Genomic DNA, 13,464 nt, shown 5'->3' with positions numbered 1-13,464 from the left:
TAGCTTCATATAATAAGTATGTCAAGTAAGTCAGGAAGAGCATACCCTGAACAGACGATAAGATTTTTTGAAAAAAAATAAAAACATTCAAATTTCTTCTGCTTTTATACCCATAGTGAAGTGTATCTAAATATAATTCATCTTTTTCTGAACAGAGTTGAAATTTTTAATGCAAAATCTGTTTTTTGTTTGTTTGTTTTGACAGAGACAGTGAGAGAGTCAGAGAGAGAGAGAGAGACAGAAAGGGACAGACAGGAAGGGAGAGAGATGAGAAGCTTCAATTCTTCGTTGCTGCTCCTTAGTTGTTCATTGATTGCTTTCTCCTGTGTGCCTTGATGTGGGGGGGGGGCACTCACTACAGCAGAGCAAGTGACCCCTTGCTCAAGTCAGTGACCTTAGGCTTCAAGTGAGCAATGGAGGGGGCATGTCTATGATCCCACGCTCAAGCCAGTGATTCCACAATCAAGCTGGTGAGCCCTTGCTCAAGCTGGATGAGCCTGCGCTTAAGCCGGTGACCTTGGGGTTTCAAATCTGGGACCTCTGCATCCCAGCCTGACACTCTTTCCACTGTGCCACTGCCTGGTCAGGTGGAAAATCTGGTTTTGAATAAAAATAAAGTCTTTAGACTGGGGTCAAATAACCTTTCCATATTTCTTTGGCACATGAAGAATTATGTGAAGCACCCAGTATATTCAGTTTAGTCAGCAATTTAATTAGACATTTGGCAACCACCTTATATTTTATTCCCCCACAGGACTCTGTATTGAAAGAATTATTTTATTTTCTAATCATTCTCTTATCTCATCTACAATATTAATTACTTGAAAAAAGCATCCCAAACATGACACAAATAGGCAAAACTGTTTCCCCTTTTGATTCTCAGTTATTGTTCTGCTCTTGTGAAATTAGTTATAAGTTAAAAATAAATTATAAATAGAAAGTCAGGATTAAAGATACTGAGGTTTGTCATCAGCTCAATTGAAAAATATTTTTTTATTTAATTTTATTTTTTATTTATTTTTATTAGCAAGCATATGACATGGTTACCTTCCAGAGACCCAACCCCAGCAAGATGGTTTCCACATCCTTCCTCAGAAATGCTGTGGGACAGACCTGTGTAGGTCAGTGGCCTGGGGCAAGGGAATGAGCCTGTGTCTGGGGATGCAAGTTCTAATGCAGAATCTTTTACCACGGGCCTGGCATTTTCAGAAAGGGAATGGAGCTACTGGGTGTCAATTTTCTTACCAAAATAAATGTAAAGGCTTTCAGGATTTCTGAGATCTCTGATATGCCTAAGTATTAACACACATAAGCTCAGGAGCTCAATTTGAATCAAAGAACTATTGGACTTTTCCCAGTGTTATCATTAGGTACACAGCTAAGGCTTCCTTATTTTTCCCCATAGAGGTGCCAGGTCCCCCCCCTCCTTTTTTTTTTGGCCAAGTCTAGGGCACTTTTTCCTGCCTCTTTTCCCAAGGATTGCTTACCTCATTCTCTCCTGCTTTCATTGTTTCCTTCACTTTATTTCTACTTTAACACTTTTAGAGCCCATTTTTTTTTTTTAGCATACTTCACCCCAGTGAATGCTGCTAAATCTAAGGCTGTATTTTACATAAGAGAATCTCAATATTTTTCAATGCTCTATTTCTGCTTTATCAGTTTCAGCTCCTCTCATTTGGGCCTGTGTTAGTGGGTCCAGTGATTAATTGTGGTTTGGGCTACTGCTGTGAGTTGTGATCAGGCCTCTTTTACTTTGCTTCCTTGTTTCTTTTTTAATATACTCAGGAATCTAGGAAGTTACTCCTATGAGCATTTTTAAGTATAGTTTTAAAAATACAAAATAAACTGAAACAATGTCCACATCTAGAATTGAATAAGCATTTGATTTCCTCGAGTAAAAAATTTTCCACTGACTCAGATTAGTAAAAAGCATTATGTAATAATCTAGATCAATGGTAAGCAGCATGTAGTCTGGATGGGATTTGCCAAGGTGATGGCTGTGTGTCTATGAGGTCTTCTAGTCACAAGAACTCAGTAATTTTTTTTTTTTGATAAAAAAATAGTAAATAAAGGACCATGGCCTTACTGATTCTCACCTATATGCGAGCCAAGGAACTGGTTGTTATCCAACACAGTCATTACTAGTATCACTGTACTCCACAAATACTTCTGCATTAATTTCTGGGTACCTGATAGATTGCATGGGGAAACTTGGAGACTGAATTTTAGCACAAGGTGGGAAGCAGGCAGTTCAAAAGGACTCCTAGCGCTGAAGAAGGACTCCAGGCTAATGCTGGACTGTTTCCCTGAGTTAACTTTTAGTATCTCAAATATTGTGATTTTAAAAAATCTTCCATTCAAGTGTTATGCATTTTGAAAATTTAAACTACCATGGAGAAATATAGTCGCTAAGTTCACTGTCACTTTCACAGTGTCTAATGGGCTCATTAGATAAAAACGTCAGTTCCTCTTCTTCAGTCTTCAAAATACTTTTCAAATTTCCACTTTTGATATGGCTTCTTTGGGTCACAAGCAGCAACTTTCAGGGTCTTCTGAGAAAAATCTCCTTCCAAGCATAACAGCTGATGATAGTTTCCAAAAACAATGTGGTTCACCTGGAGAGAAAGGGGATCCGGGAATGAGCCACAGACTGAATTTGACATCAGAGATATAAAGAAATGGACACCGATAATAATAATAATAAATAATAATAATAATAATAATAATAAAAGATAGAACTAACATTTTTGATTCTTCAGGAATTATCCTGAACTAAATTATTAACACAAACGTAGCCTTTGGATAGTATTAAGTTTGTTTCTCTCTCACTCAAAGAAAGTTCTTACACTTCAAAGATGAATTTTCTGATCATATGGCTGATTACTATATTATTTAAAGAGAATAATACCAGGTGGCATTTGCTGTATTTGATGGATGATGGCTCCCTCACTGATGGTAGAAAAGAAAAAATGCATATCATTACAAAGAGTGAATTAGTTAATTTCTTAGTTAAGTCAATGCCTTAAAATGCAAATTTGGAATACAAAGGTGATAGATAAATGATGTATATTATTTATAAGCTCCCTACCATAATTTTTGACTACCTAATGCCTGATGTTTCAAAACTCAGATGGAATTAGGAAATAAGTCAAAGGTACATTAGGGTTCAGGTATTGCTTAATATTTATTGATGTAATAGAAATGGTCAATAACCTTCTTAGAACTTGCTGATGGATTTATAATATTTTTTTCACCCACCAAACTTCTCAGTTATGCAGGACTGTGTCAAAGATAATTATATATATATGTTTATATATGATATAAATTATATATGATACATGATATGTATGTATATATGATTTTATATATATAGTTTTATAATACTTAAAAAGTTATCAAAGGGGGGCATGATTTAATAATTTATTTTACAGATACTTCTACAAAAATATGTGAGAAAAAAATAGACCTCTGGTAAAATCATTCTAAATTCTTTCATCTACTAAATAATTTTGCAATGTAATTGAGACTTAGTTTAGATTATTAAGTATGCTTTTGGGTTAGACCTCTCCACTGAAAGGTTGCTACCTGGACCATCATCAGCGTAACCTAGGAGCTAGTTGGAAATGCTGACTTCTTTTTTTTTGTATTTTTCTGAAGTTGGAAATGGGGAGGCAGTCAGACAGACTCCCACATGCACCCAACCAGGATCCACCCGGCATGCCCACCAGGGGGCGATGCTCTGCCCATCTGGGGCATCACTCTGTTGCAACCAGAGCCATTCTAGCGCCTGAGGCAGAGGCCATAGAACCACCCCCAGTGCCCGGGCCAACTTTGCTCCAATGGAGCCCTGGCTGTGGGAGGGGAAGAGAGAGATGGAGAGGAAGGAGAGGGGGAGGGGTGGAGAAGCATATGGGTGCCTCGCCTGTGTGCCCTGGCCGGGAATCGAACCCAGGACTGCTGCATGCCTGGCTGCCGCTCTACCACTGAGCCAACTGGCCAGGGCTGAAATGCTGACTTTTAATTCTACCATGGACTTATTGACTCAGGATCCCATTGAAACAAACTCCCTGATAGCACTTTGGAAATATGATGCTTGAGTATGCTCAAGGTTTTGTAAAGGAGTTAGACTTGAGCAGCATTATTCTGAATTATCTACAATTTCTGCTGGTGGGTTGTGAAGAGGTAACTAAATAACTTGTCCCCAACCTAAAGACACTTGATGTGAGAACTAGAGGTAGAAAGGTATTCCATTCCCCATATCCTAGAAGTCACCTGTGAAACTATTTACTTTTATGTGGCCACAATCCAAAGCATTTGGGGAGATTAAGCTAGAGAATGTCTTTTAAATGCTGATTTACAAATGTTTTATTTTAATAATTCACTAGTGTGAAGAGTCAAGCTATTACTCTTCCTCCTTCCATGAAGCTCCCAACTCCTAATGCTTTCTGCAAAGAGAGACATGTTCCTGTCATTCATAATCTTATTTTGCATTTCTCTTGTTTTTTAAGACTTTCACATCTTGGAGGACTTAGAAGGTTTAGTATAAAAACTACCAAAATACTGAAAAAAAGAAAACAATTTTCAAGATATTCATCTCCATGACATCCAGCAGCATGAAAAGGTGAACGCAAGGCAGAGGGCAGCTCGCTATATAGCATGTTGGTCACAGGCACAAACAAAGTAGGGGACAGCTTTTTAATTTTTGCCATCTTAATTAGATCACCGTCTTTACAAATCTGCTTGTTATTTAAAGGGACCAAAATTAGACCTGTATAAAAACCAGCTAAGCTTTTCAGTAGGGCCAACCCAGTTGGTAAGTAGCTTTATGTGATTTAAGGACTGCCTGATTCTAAGTATTTTCTCACCAGCTTGAAATATTTTCCATATTCAGATTCACTTCTGGAGATAAGGATTTTGTTTTCATTCTCATATTCTTTATCACTCCTTCCTCCTCCTCCTCCTCCTCCTCCTCCTCCTCCTCCTTCTTCTTCTTCTCCTCCTTCTTCTTCTTCTTCCTCTTTCTCTCTCTCTTTCTGTCTTTCCCTTGCTCCCTCCCCCCTTTGGCATAGGTAAATTGTAATTTATTTGATATATATTTATTTGATATTATTTGATATAATTTATTTAAGGAAGCAGAAGGTAAGTTGTAATTTATTTGCTCTATATTTTTGGATTTTTCCAACACTATAAAACACAACATTAGCAGTCTATACAGTAGTTCCTAATTTTTCTGAATAACTCAATAATTGTTATTATCACTAAAGAGAAAAATAACATCCAGAAGGAATTGAAATGTAACAGAGAAAATCTAAAGGGTGGGTGGGGGGAGATTGAAGAATGGCATGTGTAGCTCAGACCCTAATTTTGATCCTGGGCAGGAGTAAGACTATCCTGAAGAGCAGAGTCACTGGCTGGGACCTCGAAATGGCTGGAGGCACTCCAGGTAAACAATGTGCTTACCATGGGGCCAGCCTTGAGCAACATGATTCTCCATATACTCAATGCACTTGGTAGATCTGGTGGCTACCCCCAATGAGAAAATGTGTGAAGGTAGTCCTGACATTATTTCTGCCACTCCAAGATCCTACATCAATGCTTATAACTTTGTAGCCTATTAAAATAGAATTGGGAAAAGCTGAGAGGACTTTGAGTAAATAATGTATCACAGGGATGTTCTGGTACATATTAACCACTGAGCCTCTGGAAAACTATCCCTTGATTTGTTGTGTGGATGTAAATCCTCACATCATGGCTGATTTCAAGTTATCAAATCAGCATCACTAAATGTGCAGTTGGCAAGAGCTGAACACAGCCAGTTCTTGCAAGCTGGTGGGATCTGAGCACACTCGGGGAGCCCTGGGCTCTGGAAACCAGAGGGCTTGAGAAAAATGTCTCTTTGTTCGAAAGAGACAGAATGTGGAATCAGATGCATAATAAAATGCAGGGCTTGTAGGGAGCATACTGCTTCTTGGTTTTCCCATGTACTTTCCCTGTGAGCTTTGCTGGTAACCCACGTGAATCAGTGCTAGCCTACAAGCCTGATTTTTGGCATTGTTAACTGACTGAAACAAATGACTTTTAGAAACACATGATGATAGCAACATAACCCACAAAACCTGGTGACTTCTATTTAAAATCACTGATTTCAAATAAATTTTGTAAGAGAGAAAAAAGGACTTGATAATTTACAAAAATATGTTTATCTCTCTGTACAAACTTTTACATGGCCTCTATTTCCACAAACACATTCAGTTTCAGGCTGAGTTAGCTGACAAAGAGGGCTTTATATCACATTTAGTTGAAAGTCGGATTTATGGTAAAGAAGGGAAACACATATTTTGCTTACCAGTTCTGAGTGGAAGACTGATGTTGACTTGTGTAGCCATTTTAGCCCTTTGTTTCTGTTATCACAAGGGTGCAGCCTCAGGGCTCCCTTCTCAGGGACTGGAGCCAAGCACCATTCTTCATTTTTAATAAGTCTTAACCAGGTATAATTAAACTGTTGAAACTGTGAAAGAAATGAGTAAGAGAAAGGTCGCTTCAAGCAGAAAGCACAAGTAAGGACATTTTCAAACATTTTTGTTGGCAAAGGCTAAGAATATATAGGCCCTGGCTGGATTGCTCAGTGGATAGAGTGTCGTCCCAATGAATGAACATCCTGAGTTTGATTACAGTCAGGGCACACAGGAGAAGCGACCATCTGCTTCGTTCCCCCTCCCCCTTCTCTCTCTCTACCCTTTCCGCAGGTAGTGGCTCAATTGGTTTGAGCTAGTATAGACCCAAGTGCTGAGGATAACTAGGCTGGTCCAAGTGTCAGCCCCAGGTGCTAAAAATAGCTCAGTTGATTTGGGCATCAGCCACAGATGGGGGGGTAGGGGAGGAGAAGATTGCCAGGTGGATCTCCATCGGGGTGCATGTGGGAGTTTGCCTATCTCCCTGCTTCTCACCTAAAAACACTATAAAGAGAATATTTAGGCATTCTGGTCAGATGTTTTGTATTTAAATCCTGGTACTGCTACTTTCAACTGTGAAGTTATGAACATATTATTAATCCTGTCTAATGTAATTATTCTCCATTTTTAGTTGGATAGCAACTTAAAAGTATCTATCCCAGAGGCTTGGTAATGACTGTCAAGTGTTTAGCACACAGTAAGCCCTCAATAAATGTAAATTTCAACAATACAATTTAGTACACTTAGTACACATATCTGTAAATAAATGTCATTTCAAGTGTTCTGAATCCCAGACAACTTGGTACCTCAGGTATGGGAACATTCAAACCACCACAGGATTACAGCCTTGAGCCATTGAGGGTATAGGGAGATCCAAGTCATAGTCCTAAATTACTTTGGTGACAATTATTATGCTTCTTTGTTTAGACTACCTATTCAGTTGGACTCCTAGAGGAAGTATTAACAATCTTTCTTCGCTGATAGCATAGGGAATCCTCAGGTTGCTGCTGTGTGAGCATCTTCCACTTCATAGGAGCTGCTCTTGGGGAAGTCCGGTTTTGGTGAGTCACCAGGGATTAAATTAAATACCGATTCAGGTAATAAAAACATATTGTCAATTTTTATATATGTTCCCCAGTTATTTATAACCAAGTATTATCTGCCTGGTTAATATACTATCATATAAAGCTTTGGATCTGTAGGAAATTTGTCATTTTGCACTAATATAATCATATTAGAAAAAATAGGCAGCTGGTAGAATCTATCTAAATGCTTTTATCCAAATGAGTCACTTGTAATGTAACTGAGATTTAATTTAGATAATCAAGTATGCCTTTGGGTCAGACCTCTCCACTGCAAGGGTGCTCCTGGGCCATCTCAGCATCACCTAGGACTTAGTGGGAACGGCTGTCTCTCATCTCCCCCGTAAACCTACTGAATCAGAATTCACATCGTAACAAACTCCCCAGGTGATTTGTGTGCACATTAAAATTGGAGAATGTGGAGGAAAAAAGGGTTCTATAGAAAATAACTTCACAGGGCGATCAGAGCATACATTCATAACTGGGCAGGTCTCCCATCCAAGTACTAACCAGGCCTGACCCCGCTTAGCTTCCAAGATCAGACGAGATCAGGCGCGTTCAGGGTGGTATGGCCGTAGACTGGGCAGGTCAAGGTGGATAGTCATACCCCAGGCATGTCTGTTGTTTCTGTGCCTCTAAGTTAACACACCTTTGAAATGTCCCCTGAAAAAGCCCTCCTTCTAATACATGACCACACTTTCAGACCTCTGTTTCTAGAGCATGAGAGCACATAATCTGAATTACCCTGTAATCCAGGCCCCGCCTTGCTTTTTCCCACCTTCATGGAATCTTCTTTACATACCCTCTTTCATCACAAATGCATAGAAGAAGCTGCAAAAATGTTATTCTCTGGAATATTTGAGATCTTACTCCCTAGCATATGTCATCAGTTTGGCTAAAACAAACTCATAAAAATTCTTTATAGGTTTGGGTCTTTCTTATGTCCATAGAAGCATGGACATATATCATAATACAAGAAAGCTATGTAGCTGCTAAGAGAAGCTAGATATTACCTTGTAAAGGGAAATATCAACTGGTTGAAAAGTTAATTGAAGAGACATTTTAGTTTAGGTGAAATATAGGGATAGGGTATGATGCTTCAGTCCTACGGTTTTATTACTCCTGGCTTATTTTATTTTATTTTATTAAAAAAATAATAAATGCTATAGTCACTGGCTTGATTTTGCCTCATTAACATGGCAAAAATAAGGTAATCTAATCTCTGTTCCTTTACTTTTTATTACTCAAACAAGCCAGAAGAAGTAGAAGCTAATAAAGAGTATAACAAGAAGAAAGGAAATGGGTTTTTGTGTGGAAAGTAGGAGTTGCATAAATTCAAACATTTCCCTTCCAAGCATCCCCTCAAGAGACTCAATGATTATTGAAACCAGAACTTGGATTTCAGATAAACTACAGTACTGGTTAATCAGGCCCAGAGAGTCACTAAATGAGGAGTCTTGAAGGATTGCATTATCTATTATTTTACTTTCATATAATTCGAACTAATTGTGTTTTTGTTTTACAATCTGTGAATTATTTCCTTTTTGAATTGTTAATACACATGAGTTATTTCTTTCAATTGATTTTTGATCTGTCTCCTCTCTTTCCTAATTAAGAAAGAGTTCCCTCGGCCTTGAATTTACATTCCACAGCTGGATGACAGCCACAGAATGACAAAATGCCTCTTCTCCTAGGAGCAGCTTTGAATTAAGAGGTAGAGATGGGCTGTGCTTGAAAATAAAAACAGTATTTTTAAGTCAAATCAAAGTAGTCAGTTTTGGCAAGCCTATGTTGTCACCAAAAAATAATTTCTCTACCAAAATGTGACCTTCAATTTTAGGCAACTGAATTCTCCTCATAAATCGATGTTCTTGTGAATCCTATTTGGCACCCAAACAAGCAAGTGTCCCTACAGAATAAGAATGAAGAGGGAACAGGTGTTGGGGAGGGAGGTGCCATCACCCAGAGCTCACCTCCAGCACCGCGGAGTCCCCGCTGTGTTCTCCCTGCTATATCCTTCTTCTCCTAACCCTTGTGCTCGGAGTCTGTGGGAGTTGTGCTACCAAGTTTTGCTCCATGGGTCACGGGTTACGTGATTTGTATACTTTCCTTAAGAGATAGAAGAATGCGGGCAGGGGATAGAACCAGAGAATAAAATTGCTCCCTGAGATTAATTATTTAAAAACACATCCTTTCTATTTTTATTACTTTATCTTTATATGTAATGTGCTATTTTTCACTTTTTTGGTGTCTCTATTATTGTAGCAATGGACATTTGTGGAGTTTTCAGTGTTAGGTGTTGTTCCACATCCTTTGTAAATATTACCTGACTTGATCCTCACACTAGCTTTAGGGGAGGCCCTTGTATCATGGTCATTTACCTAAGGGTTAAGAAACTCACAAAATTAGCACACTGCAAGTGATGGAGCCAAAACTGTGTTCAGTATCCACATTTCAGTAGTGGACCCTCTTATTACCAACCTTATGATTATATAGAAATTAATTATTCTTTGTATAGGCAAAAATAAATTTCTAAAGTGGGTGATGACTGTAGCAGATGCTGCACTTATCAGCTATCCCAGCACCATTGACTGCACCGACTCTGAGAGAGGAAACCCCAGTCTAGCATACCTTGCTGCTCCCGTCACAGTCTTCCAGAACGGCTGTGGTATTTTCAGTGGAAATGCATTTACCCAAGGCCACATTAATAAGCTAGGAAGAAAAAAAAAAGCATTAAAAAACAAATATTTTAAAGCAGAAAATGACATTCAGAAAAACAATATAAAACTACAATAAGGTTAAATGACAGTTAATAATTTAGCACTACAAGATTTTAGTGGTTGCTATCTCTAACAGAGGCATATTGTAATCTTGCTCAAGTACAGCTTCAATCTGTCAGTTTAGGACTGTGATTCAGCCACAGAGACAACAAATAGAAGCTTTTAATTAACCCTTGCCTGCAATGCTGAATAGGGAATGAGCAAAAGGTGGCATGAAAAGTAGTTATTTTCTTGGCTCAAGTTTGTCGGATGCATATATATATATTAAAAGTCAACGCACATACTTGCATTTTAATCAAGCCAACAGTTACAGGCTCTGTTGCCTGGCTGACCCCTCCAAGCTATTTGCCTGCTTAGGTACTGAGTCATAGCTAAATTGGGTCCTTTAAGAACAGCAGATTTCCAGTTGATTCCCTGTCAGAATCTTCCTAATGACCCAGGCATGCTACAATTCATTACAGGAAAGTCACGCAAGCTAATGCAGAGCCAAGCTTAAAGGCACTTTCTGGCACACCCCCAGGTTTTTAATGAATTCACAGGGTCAGATATTGAGGCAGCTTTCTGTAAGTCACCATTGAAAGCAGAAAAATGTGGATTCCCTGGCTCCTTTTGACATCCTGAGCAGGGCTAACAAGATGGTGGGTTAATAGTGCAATTTAGACGTTTCAGATTTCTAGAAGAGCAGTGTAGAACCAAGTCTCTACTCTGGAAAGCCTCCTGACATGGGAGGCAGTGAGGTCTTGGTTGCGAGGGACACTATTAGTGCCCTTTCTGTTCCACGTGCCTAACACAGAGTTCTAATCCTGGGGTGCTTATGACGCAGGCTGTGTAGCACACAGAACTGTCAGCATTATTAGCACGGTGCTCAGTGGGTCGGTCCTCACTTTTACATGCATAATTTAGCTGGTAAGAGACTACGGGGTATCTTCAGGGACCAGAAAATACAGAATAAAAAGTAAATAAAAGCAAGTGGGAAACTGCAAATATTAGAAGTAAGGGGCCAACACTTTAAGGACAGGAGAGAAACTTGGACATGGATAAGCCAGAAAGGAGGAATTATGTTCTTCCATGTAAAGATGAAAAACTAGAGGAAGACCCTTAGTGGAATGGTGTCCTGGGAGAAACAATTGACCCTTTAGCACAGGAAAACCACAGGAGGGCTGGATACTACCAGATCGAAAACCTTACAGTGACCTTCATTTGGGTTTGAGATGCAAATTTGCACTACTTGTATTGAATATGAACACTGACAGACTTTCACGGTACAGAAACAACATAAAAACAGTACCAGGTTGGTTACTTCTGGGGTAGTTGGAATGCAAACACAATTCTAGAAGGACTGGAACTCTGTCAGAATCTTCAAAGGAAGCTCTACACAAATTTTTAAATGAAAAATATAGGGGAAGACCACTCACGATTACTAAATGTGAGCAATCAGAACACACAGAAGCGATCAACCACTGTGAGCTTCAGAGAAGAGTTCATAGAGATGCGCGAAGGTAGGATAATCCTGAAGGTAAAAGACAGAGAATGGGGCCCCGACTGTTCTCTGGATCTTCACAGAGATAAATATAAACTCCTGTACTTATAGATTATTTAGAAAATATTCTATCTTCGAAGGGGTTTGGAAAACTCTGACTTCAGGGCTGAACAGCTGGTGTTACTGCAGAACCTTCCGTACGTTCGTTCCTGTTTAGCTCAGCTTGCTGCTCTAAGAGGAAATGTAGTGTGAGTGTTTGACAAATGTATTTGACTATGGATCCCTATTTTTGGCAACACAACTAATAACATCGCCCAGAAAGTGTTTTGGAGCCCCAGGTTCAACAGATTTCTTTGTATTCAATTTGTACAATACCTTCTTCCAAGCACTGAAATGCATTAGAAAGTAAGAGAAATCTTTTTTTTTTTTTTATCCTTGCCTCTCTTCCCTAACTTCACCTGAAAATCTGTTTCCCTTCCCCTTATTGGAGATTACTGGAGAAATTCACTGGAGAAACTGCTTTTCTTCAAAACAAAATGGTCTACAACGTGCTGAGGAGCTGTTTATTCTTTGTCTTATTTTGAATGGTTTTTAAAATTGAGTCTTCATTTTATTTTTAAATAACCGTATCCATGATTTTACTGTAAATCATTTTAAAAATTCTTTTTTTTTTTTTTTTGTATTTTTCTGAAGCTGGAAACGGGGAGGCAGTCAGACAGACTCCCGCATGCGCCTCACCGGGATCCACCCGGCATGCCCACCAGGGGGCGATGCTCTGCCCATCTAGGGCATCATTCTGTTGCTACCAGAGCCATTCTAGCGCCCGAGGCAGAGGCCATGGAGCCATCCTCAGTGCCCGGGCCATCTTTGGTCCAATGGAGCCTTGCCTGAGGGAGGGGAATAGAGAGAGAGGAAGGAAAAGGGGGGGGGGTGGAGAAGCAGATGGGCGCTTCTCCTGTGTGCCCTGGCCGGGAATCCAACCCGGGACTTCCGCACGCCAGGCTGACACTCTACCACTGAGGTACTTTATCACTTTTAAACTTTTCATTTTGAAATTATTTTATTGTCTAATTTAAGAAATGAGAGTTATGCCCACAGTTTATCACAGAATTGTTAAACATTAGGCTATCAGTCATTAGTTAAGTGTTTTTATCCAATATAAATATACGTTATTATTTACTTTATTTACTCCAAATATTTTTGGTTCAATAAGAAATGAGCGCTGGCCAGTGGCACACTGGTTAGAGCATCGTCCTGGAGCACTGAGGTCACTGGTTCAATCCGGGGCTCCATTCCAAGGATGCAGCTCAATCCTGAGGGCGTTGAATCTACCCCAGTGTCTCAGGTTCGAGCCCCAGCCAGGGCATGTATGAGAAGCAATCAATAAATGCACAACTAAATGTAACAACAAATTGATGCTTCTCTCTCTCTCCCTCTCTCTCTCCCCCTTCCTCCTCCTCAAAAAAAAATGTCTTCATTAAAAGAAAGAAAGAAAGAAAAAAAGAAAGAAAGAAAGAAAGAAAGAAAGAGAAAGAAAGAAAGAAAGAAAGAAAGAAAGAAAGAAAGAAAGAAAGAAAGAAAGAAAGAAAGAAAGAAAGTTCATGGCATTTAAATTCCTAAGTGTGTAGGTTGGAAGAAGGGAAGACCTGAAACAACAAAAAGTTATAGAG

General features: G+C 39.2%; 1 protein-coding gene across 1 annotated transcript in view; it reads right to left on the bottom strand.

Moving 5' to 3' along the window:
- Positions 1–839: 839 nt before the first annotated feature.
- Positions 840–13,464, bottom strand: part of GALNT5 (polypeptide N-acetylgalactosaminyltransferase 5) — a 43,889-nt gene continuing 31,264 nt past the window's right edge. The window contains exons 8-10 of the mRNA XM_066346103.1: positions 10,166–10,246; positions 6,347–6,508; positions 840–2,615 (exon numbers count right to left, since the gene is read on the bottom strand). Coding sequence (XP_066202200.1) covers positions 2,475–2,615; positions 6,347–6,508; positions 10,166–10,246 — 384 coding nt within the window. The 3' untranslated portion in view covers positions 840–2,474. The remainder of the gene's footprint in view (positions 2,616–6,346; positions 6,509–10,165; positions 10,247–13,464) is intronic.

This window comes from Saccopteryx leptura, chromosome 7 (assembly GCF_036850995.1).
Source record: "Saccopteryx leptura isolate mSacLep1 chromosome 7, mSacLep1_pri_phased_curated, whole genome shotgun sequence".
NCBI classification, from domain to species: Eukaryota; Metazoa; Chordata; class Mammalia; order Chiroptera; family Emballonuridae; genus Saccopteryx; species Saccopteryx leptura.
Note: the sequence above shows the minus strand (reverse complement) of the source record. Positions and strands in the feature narration are given on the sequence as shown.